Consider the following 15000-nt stretch of genomic DNA (forward strand, 5'->3'; position numbering starts at 1 on the left):
CCTCAGCCTGGCTCTGCCCACTTCGAGCCTTTGACCAAACCTTTACGGCTCTCTCTGTGGCATGTCCTTTTTTGTGCAACAGTGTGCATGTGCTGCCGTTTCCGCAAGCTGCTTTCGCAGTCAAACTAGGGCCCGCAGTGTAGTTCTCTCTGCAGCAGCATGGGTTAAGAGTTTCACTCGGACTTCTTCTTCTTCCCCGAGATGAAAGCACAAAACTCGTCATGTAACCACAGACGTCTAAAACCCTAGATTCAGGACGAAACCAAACCCCTCCACACCCCCGCATCTCCACCCTCCAATCAACTCCTACAATACCAGAGGAGAGCCTCACTTAACCCCCAGAGACACAGACACACACACACACACACACACACACACACACACACACAGACACACAGACACACACACACACACACACACACACTCATTTAACCCCCAGAGACACACACAGACACACACACACACACACACACACACACACACACACACACTCATTTAACCCCTAGAGACATCATATTAGCCAGAGCGCGCATGCACACGCACACAAACACACACACACACACACACACACATACATTTAACCCCCAGACACATCATATTAGCCAGAGCGCGCATGCACACGCACACAAACACACACACACACACACATACATTTAACCCCCAGAGACATCATATTAGCCAGAGCCGGAGCATCTGGTCGCCCTGCTCAGTTTACACAAGAACACAATGTTCCAGGATGGTGTGTGTGTGTGTGTGTGTGTGTGTGTGTGTATGAACAACCTGCACAGGATGCTACATTCACTAGGCCTCCAGCTGATACCCACTTACATGGAGACTAGGCCAAGCACTGTGTACCATTTATATGGCCTAGGCACAGTCATTTGATTCACTGCGTCTTCCTGTTTCTCACGCAGTAATGACAGGGATGGACCGCAGATGCAGCGTGGATGCTGAGGCGAGACAGTGTTTTAGTGAGGTGTGATCGTGTGGTGGAGGATGAGTGTGTGTGTGTGTGTGTGTGTGTGTGTGTGTGTGTGAGTTTGCAATTCTGTGCCCAGGTTTAACCGGTGCAGAAATGTTCACAGGACTGCAGTCAGGCACACACACACACAAACACGTCATTCTTCTTCTCATACCCAGTTCGAAAACCACAGACACAAACACGCACGTAAATGAAATGCCCCAGTTCTCCTGCGCCACGTTTCAAGTCAGTCGTGTTTACTTTTCGCATGCCTGCCAGACCTGACAATGAACAGAGACGCTTTAGTGGAATGGCTCCTATGCTGAGGAGAAAGAAGAAGTGTTCTTCACATGTTCCTGGTTCGAGGAATTCCTACAAGCGAGCAGAAACCCGCTGCGTCACTCTCTGCGTGAGCCACCAGCTGTTCAGTCCCGTAATCTCTCACTTCCTCTTCCTGTTATCTTACAGGTCGAGGTTCACCAATTTCATCTGTTAATAGGCAACCTGATGCCGTGGGGACTTGACCCTTTTTCTGGGTATCAGGTTTCTTATTAAGAGATAAACTGGTGAACCTCGAACCTTGACAGCTATTGGCGGAGTCTGCCAAACTGAACACTTAGCTCTCTGCTCATTTCTCCCTTAAAAGGATGTGTGTGTGTGTGCAGTGTGCTACAACATGCTCTTATACAACATTTTAAAATGACTTCCGGAAACCTCTGGGACCCAATCAAGATATAAGATCACCATGACTGTAGCATACTCAGGCTTCGCATCTCAAAGATCAATCCATCAAAAGACACACAAAGAAAAACCTTCATCTGTCAGGGCCTTTTATCACCGTAATCTCAGGCCTAGGCCCCAAATGAACAGTCACACACAGCCTGCTGTTCCCTTGGGCTGGCAGCACTCACTGCATGGGCTACAATGGGATTCAAATCAGAGACCACTTTGTTTTGTGGAGGCACCAATTAAAATGATGGCACTAGTCCCAGCAGCCATGTTTGGCTATGTGACCAATTATTCTAGCAACAATGCTAGGAACCGCTTATAAAAGTGGGTGCTAAGAAATTGTGAAAGACTATTGTTCTGAGCACTCTTGACCATGTCGTAAGATTTTGTCTGGTTTAGTGAAGTGAGTCATTGTGGTTTTCTAGTATTAGAACAACACCTAAAATGCATGTGTATATGGATTATGCACACAGCTGCTGTAAAGGCAAAAGTTAAAGGGTTTGTAAGCAACCGTCATGTTACTAATCACTGAGCCCTTCTCTGTGCCCATCCAAGTTTTGAATCCTATAAATTACACATTATTCTGAAAGTTCTTTAGAAAGTTGGTGAAGAAATTATCATGGAAATGGCTGTAAACACGATTGTCTCGGTACATCTTTTATGACACATGAACAATGACATGATTTATGAAGACAGAAAACGTAAGAAGACATGTCCCTTTTTGCTTTGCTTGTGATTTAGTTTGCATACATAAGAATAACTTCAGATAGAAAAGTCATTCTTTCCTCTTTACTACTGAACATTTGATTTTGTTCCTAGATTTGTGGGGCTTAAACTTAACAAACTTTTTTTTTAGGTGTACTGGACTTTGGACTTTCCACAATAGGCCTAGTTGATATCTGAACAATGTCAGGTACAGTGTCGGTACAGCCAGTAGAGAGGCAGTAGCATCCACACACACTGACCAGCACAGGTGCTCCACACACACTGACCAGACCAGGTGCTCAACACACACTGACCAGACCAGGTGCTCTACACACACTGACCAGAACCGGTGCTCTACACACACTGACCAGACCAGGTGCTCTACACACACTGACCAGACCAGGTGCTCCACACACACTGACCAGAACCGGTGCTCTACAGTCTACACACACTGACCAGAACCGGTGCTCTACAGTCTACACACACTGACCAGAACCGAAGCTCCACACACACTGACCAGAACCGGTGCTCTACACACACTGACCAGACCAGGTGCCTTGGTGGAATCACACTTGTGCTCATATTAGGCTGTGACATGCCTGAGGAAGTAGTCCTCTAAACAGACATGGCAAATAGAACAATAAAAACATTATGACTTTTAAAAAGTGAATAGATTATAACAGATTATTTAATTGTAAAGTCAAATCACTTTCTCTCCTCCTGTGTATAAGATATATTTTGCTATTCCAAGCACAACCAGGTCAAGCTTGTATCAGAAAGGTGTTCCTCTTATCTGTAACATCTCCAATGCAAGATAGGCGTGTTGCTTTTCCCATAAACCAGCTATTTGTATTTCCTGTTCCCCTATATCAGTGGCCCTTAATAAAAGCAACCTATCAGATCGTGCTAAAAATAGGTCATGCTACCTGCATGATTTGTACATAGTTGCCTGTTCTAGCGTAGCCTATCATTTAGCATACCGCATGTGAGATGGTTGCAGACATGTTCTACAATATCATACACCGAAAGCGGTTAAGTCGGTTAAGTGAAACATGCGATATTCGGTTATTTGACATAGATCAAGACCTGCCCTGGCCTCAAAAGGGTTCCCCTCCCCTGTCCCAATATTGGGTGTGATGACGTAATAGGAGTCAACAGCGCGTGGGACATCCCCAGTTGGTAAGAATGGAAGAACCACACAGAGAACTCTATTAAACTCGTTTTAACAAATACACACATCGCTTCGAGAAGCTGGAAAAGAACACGTGCCGTCTGAGACGAGGGTGATGGGCGGTAGGCCTAAGTGTGTGAGTAGGATGTCCTTTTAGTTTTCATTAGCCCTATAAGTAAGCACCCTTGCTACATTATTGTTGATTAAAATGAGATATAAATTCAGTGACGTGTTGTAGCATAGGCTATACAGGTTATTTAAAAAGTGAATCCACATAAACAACCACTTTAAGCCTTTTTCGTGACTAACGTTACTGCATTGATTTACATAACGTGTATAAACCCACGTTCAATTGGTCAGTGTAGCGACCTCTGTCACGTTATGACAATGGGGAAATCCATCAGACATTAACAGTTGTGCTTTTCCAAGTCTCAGTACCAAAACTATCAGTCAGAGACATTGTAAACATTCAGACCCTTATTGCAGTCTGCCCTATCCTCAGCGGCACAAGTTACAAAGTTACAGTACGACTTCCATGAAAACATCGACAACTTCGCGACTCTATTGAACGTTTCAAATCAGTTCTGCATCACACAGCAGAAAGTCCAACTCCCGTGGCTACCAGGCATCCATTTGTGGAATTTGTTAAAATTCCAGATGTCAAGCAATTCACTGACTAGCGACGTTAGTAGCAACTTCACACTTACCTTTCCCTGATCTCTTTTCAGTTAGAAGCAAAGTAGCCTGTTTAGTCGACAGCACGACACCGCAGCCAGTGAAGGAACAAACAAATCGTGTTTTCGGTCGGCCAGACAAAACAATACAGTAAGAATTGTTCTATGAGCCTTTACTGCGAAGTCTTTCCCCAGCTCACGAATAGTTTCTCAGTAACGACGTAACGTTAGTCTCTGCCTGCCAGCGATAGTCCTGTCTACCCAGCCACGGTAGCCTATACACTTGACTGACATTTCCTCCATGCACTAGGAAACGATAATATAATTCCTTCCAATTGGTGAATTGTGTTACCACTAAGGGGCGGGTCTTCAAGACAAGCAGGGTTGTGAGCGCTCATGTTTTCTTCCTACGCTGCGTGGCTGTTCCGTTTAGACAACCTCCCTCTGATAACGTCAAAAACCGATATAACTCGTCATTGTAGCGGAGGGGGGACGTGTAAGATTCAGGAACAGCCGTACTTGAAGTCATCTGAATTACTGGCAGTGGATACGTCATCAGACCTGTAATACAGTGCTCGCAGACAGTATTGACATTGTAAAGCCCCACGGAACCTTTGAACTTCAAGAATGTCTCAAAAAATACGCATTGCCGTATTGTAGATGTATATTTTTAAATATTTATTTCCATCGGAGTTTTACCTCCAGTTGTCTTTCAAATGTAGCGTGTTTTTTATTTCTTTTTAAATTTTGATCAAAAAATATCTATAACAAAAAAAAATCATAGAACATATTTGAATGTCTGCACATCCATGCTGTGAACATTATGTGACTAACGCAACTTCTGTAACTGAAGTTCAAATCTTTCTTTGTTTAAATAAGGCTTGTTGCAGAGAACACAGTCCCATAATGTTACTTTCAGTTTGTAGGTCATGACATAAGAAATCTCTTACAGAAATAGGTCAGGACATTTCCTCGATTTCTTGAGCAGTGTCAGACGACACAAAGTCATCAGTCTTCAAATAAGACAAACCACAATCTAGAGAAACAGACAGTGTAGGCCTATTCATAAAAATGTCATTCACTTTTCATACGTTTGAATATTTCAGTACCCGCGTCCTCAGTCCCATGCCATCATTAAACTAAGCTGTCCCAATTTCTTTCTTTCTAGGTACTCTACATTAACTGTGTGACTTCACATATTTCTGTTCATCATAGCTGTATGAATATGTACTGTACCTATAAAGTGTTTTATGTTATTGTTCAAGAATTCAACTCTTAATCTGTAGGTGAAAAAGTTTGAGCATTCAATTCAAGCATGTTTGTATGCCCCGCATGGGCAGGTTTTAAATAGCCCCATTGTTACTGCGGTGCACAGTGTACTTAACCACCCAGATAGAGGATCTATCTCTGGACCAGTGCTTTCAGGGCAGTGGGCCAGCTGCAAAAAGCAATATAACCAGTCCATTTCGTCATTAAGCAGACGCTTTTATCCAAAGCGACTTACAAGGATGTATACACATTTAGCATTTGTACACTGATGGCACACTGCACATCAGGAGCAATAAGGGGTTCAGTGTCTTGCTCAGGGACGCTTCGACAGGTATTTGAACCAGCAACCTTCTGATTACTAAACGACTTCTGTACCTCCTGTACCACTGTCGCCCCTCACTCCATCCATACAGTAGGCCTATGCATAATATAAACTGGCACCTTTTCACATACACATTCAAAACCACTGCCTTCTCAGCATTTATATCCTTAGCTGATGGCTGTACAATGTTAAGCGATGATGCTTTAAAAAAATCACTGTAAGTTACAGTAAAGTACACGCAGACCTTTTTTTGATCAGGTTTATGGTTACTTCTTTGAAATTATGATTGGTGAGGTTCCTCTTTTTCACCACACACATGATAAAAAAAAGACAAATAGAAAAATATTCATTCGGTTTTAGAACAAGAGCATGGTTCACAAGAACAGGTTTAATTTGGAGATAAAATCTGCGCGGGTGTGAAAGGTGGGACGTTAGGGCACATTTAGGATGGTGTTCAGACGAATCAATGTCAGGCTCTCAGCTCTCCTCCCCTCTCTGTGTTGTCTTTGAGGTCTGCAGCCATTCCCAGAGGGAAGTCGTCCTGTGAAAGGAGGAGAGTTAAGTGAGATACCAGATGAGGCTATGAATTTGTGTTGTGTGTGTCCTTGTGATAGTGTGTATGTGTGTGTGTGTGTCTTTGTGTTGTGTGTGTGTCCTTGTGTTAGTGTGTGTGTGTCTTTGTGTTGTGTGTGTGTGTGTGTGTGTCTTTGTGTTGTGTGTGTGTGTGTGTGTCCTTGTGTAAGTGTGTGTGGCTTCTATGTCTATGTGGAGTGTATGTTTTTGAGTGCGGTGTCTGCATGCCTTTGTCGTCTAGAGCGCTAAACACTGTTTTTGTGTTTACAGGCACTTACATGTATGCCGAATAGTAAGCGTAAAGGCTTCTAAGCGTCTGTCTTTGATAGTGTGCTCTATACATCCCTACTCCAACTATCTTTATATTCACAGGGAGCCCCCCCACCCCATCCCCCCGCCCATTTCCTTGCCCTCCGATGCCAGGAAATCCACTCTATTTAATTAGATGCTGGCCCTACTGGTTTCAGCTAACAGTGTTATGGAGAGTGAAGGCTACTACAAGAACAGAGAAATATGAGGGAGAGAGCATGCCTTCAGAATGTGAGTTTGTGCATAAGAGAGGGAGAGAGAGAGAGAGAGAGATAGAGAGAGAGAGAAGGAGAGAGAGAGAGAGAGAGAGAGATTTGTATTGACCTTTTTTATTACAAGATGAAGCATCAGCTGCTCTGAGTTTTGATGTTCCAGGGATAAAGACAGTATGGATCAGTGTGGATCAGTGTGGATCAGTGTGGATCAGTGTCTCCAGTCTTCAGCGTATTTCAGCCTGTTTTCTTCCTGGGAAAAGATGTGTCTCCTCTCCCTGCAGGACTTGAGATTGGTTGCCCCGCCCCCTCTGGCCAGCCTGTCACTGTCAGTGCAAACCTCATGAGGTGTTACACTACAGATGATATCAGATCGCTATCAGTGTACATACATACATACATACATACATACATACATAGATACATACATACATACATACATACATACATACATACATACATACATACATACATACATACATACATACATACATACATACTGTACATACATACATACATACATACATACATACATACATACATACATACATACTGTACATACATACATACATACATACATACATACATACATACATACATACATACATACATACATACATACTGTACATACTGTACATACATACATACATACATACAAACATACATACATACATACATACATACATACATACATACATACATACATACATACATACATACATACATACATACATACATACATACATACATACACTTATGCAGACACCACACAACAACTGTGTGTTGATCCATGCATTTGTCGTGTTTGTGCTAATAGATACTTTTTGGTACTTTTGATACTTTTTTATTTTGTGACTGAAATATACCTGATGCAGAAAATAATTCATTTTGAAAAAGAGAGAGAAATAGAGAGAGAAATAGAGAGATCCTCACACCAGAGACCCTGACCTTCAGAACTCACTTGACGGAGGGCGATCGAGAATCATGATGCACAGCATGCGGTTCAATGCCTCCATGCACCCTTGGGAAACTGACTTTGATCTTTGATCAGCAGGAAAGCTAATAACGAACAGGACAGTGGTTGGAAAAGCCCCAGTCTACCCATCTTTTTCACTTAAACGAATTAGTGTGAATAACCCCATGTATTTTGCCAGTCCTGTACTTGCATTCTGGGTTATATTTTTCTTAACTCTCCCTTTACTTCCTTCCCTGATCATCCTTTAACAAAATCCTTTCTTTTCCAGTCCTATTAGTCCTTCCCTTGTACACTCTACTGGATAACTCCTTCTTCCGGCCAGCGTTCCTCAGTAAAGGATTCCCACCTTCCACCAATATTTACCTTCCTTATTCCCTGTTCTCATCTGTCAAGACTCTTCTTGTGTGAGCGCTGTTTAATTACAACACTTTGATGGGTAGGTCTGCAGATAGGAGTAATTGCGGTTCCCAGAGAAGGGCAAGTTGGAATAGAATCAATCCCCACTGCGTGACTGTGCATCCCTCTTTAGGTCTCCTGGTTTACTATTTCCCCCTCGCTCTTCTCCCACCCCCTTTCTCTCCATTATCTCTCTCTCTCTCTCTCTCTCCGTTATCTCTCATTCTCTCTCTCTCTCTCTCTCTCTCTCTCCGTTATCTCTCTTTCTCTCTCTCTCTCTCTTTCTCTCTCTCCCTCTCCATCTCTCTTCTCTCACCCCCTCTCTCTCAGTTATCTCCAGTTCTCTCCATGTTGATTCTCTCTTTCTTCATCTCAGCCTCTCCCTCTTTCTCTCTCTCTCTTTCTCTCGCTCTCTCTCTCTCTCTCTCTCTCTCTCCTCTCTCTCTCTCTCTCTCTCTCTCCCTCTCTCTCTCTCTCTCTCTCTCTCTCTCTATCTCAGTTATCTCCATGTTGATTCTCTCTTTCTTCATCTCAGCCTCTCCCTCTCTCTCTCTCTCTCTTTCTCTCCCTTCCCCCTTCTTCTCCCCCATCTTTCTTCTCTGCCCCCCCCCCCCCCCCCCCCAGACCCATCCTGTATGAGGCAACATGTGATTCACTCCTGCGGGGCCATTGGATGGTAACATGATCAATGGCCCAGTCCAAGGCTGAGTTTTTATTGAATTTTAATTTAATATCAGCATTTCTCATGTAATTAGTGAGGGGACAGACGCGCAGCATATTTACTGCCAGTATTAGTTTCTGATTGGCTCTGCTGCAGTCCACCCCACCCAGCTGAACCAATGAACACTTCCATTTTCACTTACCGAGATACACTGCACTCCGGAACTTCCAGTGGTGAGCTGTATATGCACGGCTGGTTAGTCATGGTTTTACCGTGTCATGTTTTACACACGTAGACATTATGATAACATATTGATGCAGGCCAGTTTTCAGCTAGAAGATTGTTTTCTGTTATGGTGGTTTCTCTATGTCCAGTCAGGGTTGGGGGAGGGTAGGTGGGGGTTTCTTCGATGTAAAAAAAAAAAAAAAAAACTCATGTATGTGTGGATAAATAACTGTCTGAAATCTATAACTGCAATAAAAAAAAAATGTATAAATAAAAGAAGAATTATCTATGTCATACCATCATCAAGTAATCTCCTGTAAGCACGTAGAATGCCTTTAAGCTGGTAGTTTATTTAACAAATACCTCTTTTAAAAAAACAATCTCTATGGCTAGTGGGTTAAAAAATCAATTAGCTGAAAAAAGGTTTCATGAAGGTTTCACAGATCCACAATAGTTATGATCCAGTGCCATGAATTCTTACAGATGAATAATGAGAACAATAATGAGATGTTTCGAAGTTCTGCAAGGACACTATGAAGCATTTTACACATCAATACTGAAAAGCGCCAAAGAGAGAAGATGACAAGATTTGACACACTGGTAGTCATTTATTGATCTGGAACAGCACCGATCTCCATTTTACAAACATTTTTTTTACATTTAAATTATTATGAGTTCAGTGTTGACCTTATAAAACATACACACTCAGTCACGAGATGATTATGGATTGTGACTTTCATCTAAAACAGAACAATATATACTCCACCATCTTCAGATTGCAGCATAGCTTATGCCCTGTTCATACAGGCTGATTACTTGACTCTATTCAATGTCTTCTGTTGTAGATTGAACACCTAATCGATTTTCACATGACTGTACATTCAGGATCAATACTTTTCAAGTTTATAGTTCGTTCTCTCTTATATAAAAGCACTATCCTGCCTGTTTGAAACGCACTCCACATGATATTAAACCACCAACTGGCTTTTCTCTTTACTCTTCAACACAGGGTATATATATTTATATATCACAGTGAGACTTGGGTCAGGGGTAGAAGAGGTAACAACATGGGCTAGAGAATAAGGATTAGTTAAGGGTTAGGTTTTAAATATAAGGGAGAGTTACAAGAATAAGGAGGATGATCCTAAATTGGGATTTAGATGCCCCCATCACGAGAGCTTGACACGAGAGCTCTTTTACGTTATCAGGTTGGAGAAACCCCTGCAGTCTCATTCCTCGCGGTTGCTTCCTGTGTTACCGTAACACACACACACTGTGAAAACTTCCATCCTTACTTCTCACTTCACAATAGACTTCCACACTCAATGGTGGGGAGATCCACAACAGATAAACAAACCACCCCCAGGCACTCAAAGAAGACTCAATCTTTAAATGGCAGCTAATCTACGATGGGTAAAACTTAGTGCTGTCAGTTTAACGCGTTATTAACGGCATAAAGCAAGCCAATCCACGTGTCCATGTTGATAAGAGCATTAAAAAAAAAATGATTGAAGGGACATTAAGAATAGATAAATATGTGCGATTAATACATTCGCGATTAATCGCGATTCATTCTGAGTTAACTATGACAAAAATGCGATTAATCGCGATTCAATATTTTAATCGTTTGACAGCACTAGTAAAACTATAAGTCCTGAATTCTAAACGCGCACACATCAGAGTCTCTGGCGGCCTTAGGTTCATCACGCCTCGGGGTCAGATTCTGATTAAAAGAAACAAGTGAAAACAAACAGAGTAAAAGAAAAATAGAGAAAACAACGCAATCTTTTGGCAACGGTGTACGAGTCCATCGTCTCCCCCATGCCTTCTTTTTCTATCATAGTTGTCAGTTCATCCATTCTTCCATCGAACCATCTCTCCGTACGTCGTCTCCTTCCGCGTGTAGACCTCACACACACACACACACACACACCTGCTCATTGCCTGTTTCCCCTCACAAGCTCAGTGGCCTGTAAGTCGCCCCCGCTACATATCTCTCCTCTATTTCTGTTTTGGAAGATCTATATCCACCAAGACCAGCTGTGAGGAATCCGCCACCTCTAGCACGGCCTCCATCTCTGGGCTGTCCAAACTCACCAGCACCCCTTCCTCTACCTCCACCTCCAGATCCTCTTCGTCCACCTCTACCAGGCCCCCCAAGACGATGTGTTTGGGGTTCTCTTCCTCCTCCTCCTCCTCCTCCTCCCCCACCTCCACCTTCTCCACCTCCATCTGGCCCTCGCGGATCTTCTTGACGTGGAAGGTGAAGGGTGGCACCCGGTAGGTGGCGTTCTTGGGGCGCGGGTGGCCGCTGGGCTCCAGGTTGAGCGACTTCTTCAGCTTGTCGCGCGACTTCTGCAGCTTCTCCTTCCGCTCCGTGCCCAGCTTGGCCATCTTCTTGTCCAGGTTCTGCCGGGTCTTGTCGAGGTTGTCGCGGGTCCGCTGCCGGGTCTTCTCCAAGTTCTCCTTGGTCCGCAGGCGGGTCTTCTCCAGGTTGTCCTTGGTCTTCTGCTTGGTCTTCTCAATGTTCTCCTTGCTGAAGGTCTTCTTGATGTTCTCCATGCGCTGCTTGCTGCTGCGCTTGATGCGCTCGGCGCGGGTCTCCTCGATGGTTGTCTCGACGACCTCCACCTCCTCGTCGGAGCCATGCTCCCCCGCTACTCCATCGGCTCCCACCTCCTCTCCTTCCTCCTCTACTGCCTGCTTCACCGCCTCCACCTTCACTGGTAGCTTCTTCTCAGGGGCTGGAGTCTCCTACAGGGGGACAGGGAAAGGGAGGGGGGGGGGGGGGGGGGGGGGGGGGGAGAATCAGAATCAGGTTTTATTGGCCAAGTAAGTTTGCGCAAACAAGGAATTTGACACAAAATATACACGATACAAAACAAACACAAACAAAAACAAACAGTGCAATGGTCTACGAAGTTTAAGAAAGTATATACACGACTGGTGAATTGTTACAACAATAGTGCAAAGAAGAAGTGGAGAGTGCAAGAAGTGCAGGGATAAATATATATGCTACTATGGGTTAGTTGTTCAGTAGTGAGACGTCGAGGGGGAAGAAACTGTTTATGTGTCTGGAGGTTTTTGTGAACAGAGATCGGTAGCGTCTACCAGAGGGGAGGCATTTGAATAGTCTGTTTCCGGGGTGTGAGGGGTCTGCAGTGATTTTTCCTGCCCGTTTCCTGACTCTGAAGGTGTACAGGTCTTGTATGATGGGCAGAAAGAAAGCCTTTGATTTAGTAATGTTTGTGTTCGGCTTTGCCAACTGCAAAGCACATTTGTCCAAGCATTTATCCTTCATCCACAGCTATGTAAACAGTGTTTCTCGCTAACTTCTGGCGCACGGAACCACCATAGGTGCCCTACCCTCATTCATTGTGTGTTGTACAAGCAAGATAACAAGCAGGCATTCAAGCTCTCTGATTGGATAACACATTTGGAAATTTGGGGACAGTCCAGGGAACTTTCTTTTCTGACAGCATCTGGATTTTCTGGATATCAATGAAAATGTAAAGCAGGCTAACAGTGGCTGCAATTACATTTAGATTAGTAGTATTCAACAGCCTAAGACTTAGGACCTAAGTTGACTAAACCACAGCACCACACAAGTGAGGATGTGTGAAATCCAAACAAACATCCGTTCAATATCATATCAACCTCAAGTGCCATGTGTCCATTTTGGCCAAATATAAAGACAAGACAAGACAGGCTTAGAGATTTGACATGTGACCTTTTTGGCAGACAAGTTACCAGGCAGGCTGCTACAAATCATCACCTTGGACTTGACAAGACCATTCTTGTATGCCAGCCAGAAGAGTCATGGCAGTAGCAAATAAGGCACAGCAGTACAGATCGTAGTAGTTACAGAAGTATCGCAGTAGTAGTAGTAGTAGTAGTGGTAGTAGTAGTGGTAGTTGCAACATGAGAAGTAATAGTACTAGTATGCTTGTGTGTGTGTGTGTGTGTGTGTGTGTGTGTGTGTGTTTGTGCGTGCGCGCGTGCGTGCGTGCGTGCGTGCGTGCGTGCGTGCATGCGTGCGTGCGTGCGTGCGTGCGTGTGTGTGTGTTTGTGTGTACTAGTGTGCTACTTGTAGTGGTATGTTACACCTAATTTCCTCCTCTGGTTCCTCTGGGTTCAGCTGAGTAAAGTCATAACTGTTTGCCACAGTTCTGTAATAGTGTAGCTATTTCAATGATCATATAGGCACTCTGAGATTCCTTTGAATGAAAAGTGCGTTAAAAATAAAATGAATTATTATTATTATCATATCTTCTGGTGGCAATGAAAAGGAGGATTGCTGTGTGTGTGTGTGTGTGTGTGTGTGTGTGTGTGTGTGTGTGTGTGTGTGTGTGTATGTGTGTGTGTGTGTGTGTGTGTGTGTGTGTGTGTGTGTGTGTGATTGTCACCCTGCCAACTGATTTCATTTCCATCACAGAGACACACCTCCCATCTCAATGAAGATGGACTGATTATTTTCCCAGTCAATATTGGACAGAAAATTACAGTCATTGAAGTTGAGTGTGTGTGTGTGAGTGTGTGTGTGTGTGTGTGTGTGTGTGTGTGTGTGTGTGTGTGTGTGTGTGTACGTTTGAGTGAATATGTAAGAAACAGAAAGAGACCAAGATTACTGGTAGAGAGCCCCCTCTAGTGATCATATTTAAACCTGCAGCCTACCCTCATCTACCTGCCTGTTCTACCTGATGGAAATATGAACACTACACCTAATTCCAGATGACACATACCAGTTTACTTGTATTGAGTCAAAGAAGCATTTGTTTTGGGTGATGGGGCCACAGTCTCTCTGTAAGAAGCCAGGAGTGAAACATCCAGTATAATCAGTGATCTCTCCATTTAGATAGATAGATAGATAGATAGATAGATAGATAGATAGATAGATAGATAGATAGATGGATACTTTTTTTAATCCCGAGGGAAATTAAGGAGCATTTCTCCCAAACATGGTTTGACCTGGTGGTGTAGACAGAGAACTGCACCCTATGGTGCCTAAGTCAGTATGTGGCTGAACACCATTTCCAATAAACAGATGCAGCCTGCCATAGGTACGGCAGGACGTGAGGTTAAGGTTATGTTTCTGTGAACCAGACGTCACCACACACACACACACACACACACACACACACACACACACAATGTGAAACGCATGCTCATAGTGAAACTAGCGAACATATTTCTCTCAGGATGAAGTTAACATAAAAACCAGCTTGCACTAAAGGATGGCTAGTCAGACACACACACACACACACACACACACACACACACACACACACACACAATGTGAGAAGCATGCTCATAGTGAAACTTGCAAACGTATTTCTCTCAGGATGAGGTAAACATACAACCAGCTTGCACTAAAGGATGGCTAGTCAAACACGCACACACACACACTTACATACACACACATATGGACAGCAGCTGAGTCCACACAAACACATACACACACATTTTATGTACTTTATTTGATTCCACATTACAAGTTAATATCAATTTTTTAGGAACCAAATATGATGAATTATCCAACAACTATTTGACCAACAAAACATCTTGTTATGGGAATGCATCATTAAGGGTACAGGAAACATCTCCTTCTCCAGATGAACATGCTCCCTATAACAGATGATATTGAGCAGTACTTAGCTAGCTGTCTGGCCCTTCTTTTACTTAGTCCACTGATGTTAAGTCCACTGACCACCAGCCTATGCACATGGCCTAGACTGCCAAAGACAAGAACAATGAGGACACATTTATAGCCACAGCTTTCAATGGCAGATGTTAGAGGATGGTATTTCAATTTTTTTG

General features: G+C 43.5%; 2 protein-coding genes across 2 annotated transcripts in view; both read right to left on the reverse strand.

Annotated features, from left to right (window-relative positions):
• The window catches only part of stat3 (signal transducer and activator of transcription 3 (acute-phase response factor)), a 31595-nt gene extending 27131 nt beyond the window's left edge, over positions 1-4464 (reverse strand). Inside the window, exon 1 of the mRNA XM_080856066.1 lies at positions 4274-4464. The gene's annotated coding sequence lies outside the window, so the exon portion shown is untranslated. The remainder of the gene's footprint in view (positions 1-4273) is intronic.
• Positions 4465-9771: 5307 nt separating this feature from the next.
• The window catches only part of cavin1a (caveolae associated protein 1a), a 22465-nt gene continuing 17236 nt past the window's right edge, over positions 9772-15000 (reverse strand). Inside the window, exon 2 of the mRNA XM_080856967.1 lies at positions 9772-11937. Within this exon, the coding sequence (XP_080713093.1) occupies positions 11185-11937 (753 nt within the window). The 3' untranslated portion in view covers positions 9772-11184. The remainder of the gene's footprint in view (positions 11938-15000) is intronic.

Source organism: Sprattus sprattus (assembly GCF_963457725.1).
Source record: "Sprattus sprattus genome assembly, chromosome: 18".
Lineage (NCBI taxonomy): Eukaryota > Metazoa > Chordata > Actinopteri > Clupeiformes > Clupeidae > Sprattus > Sprattus sprattus.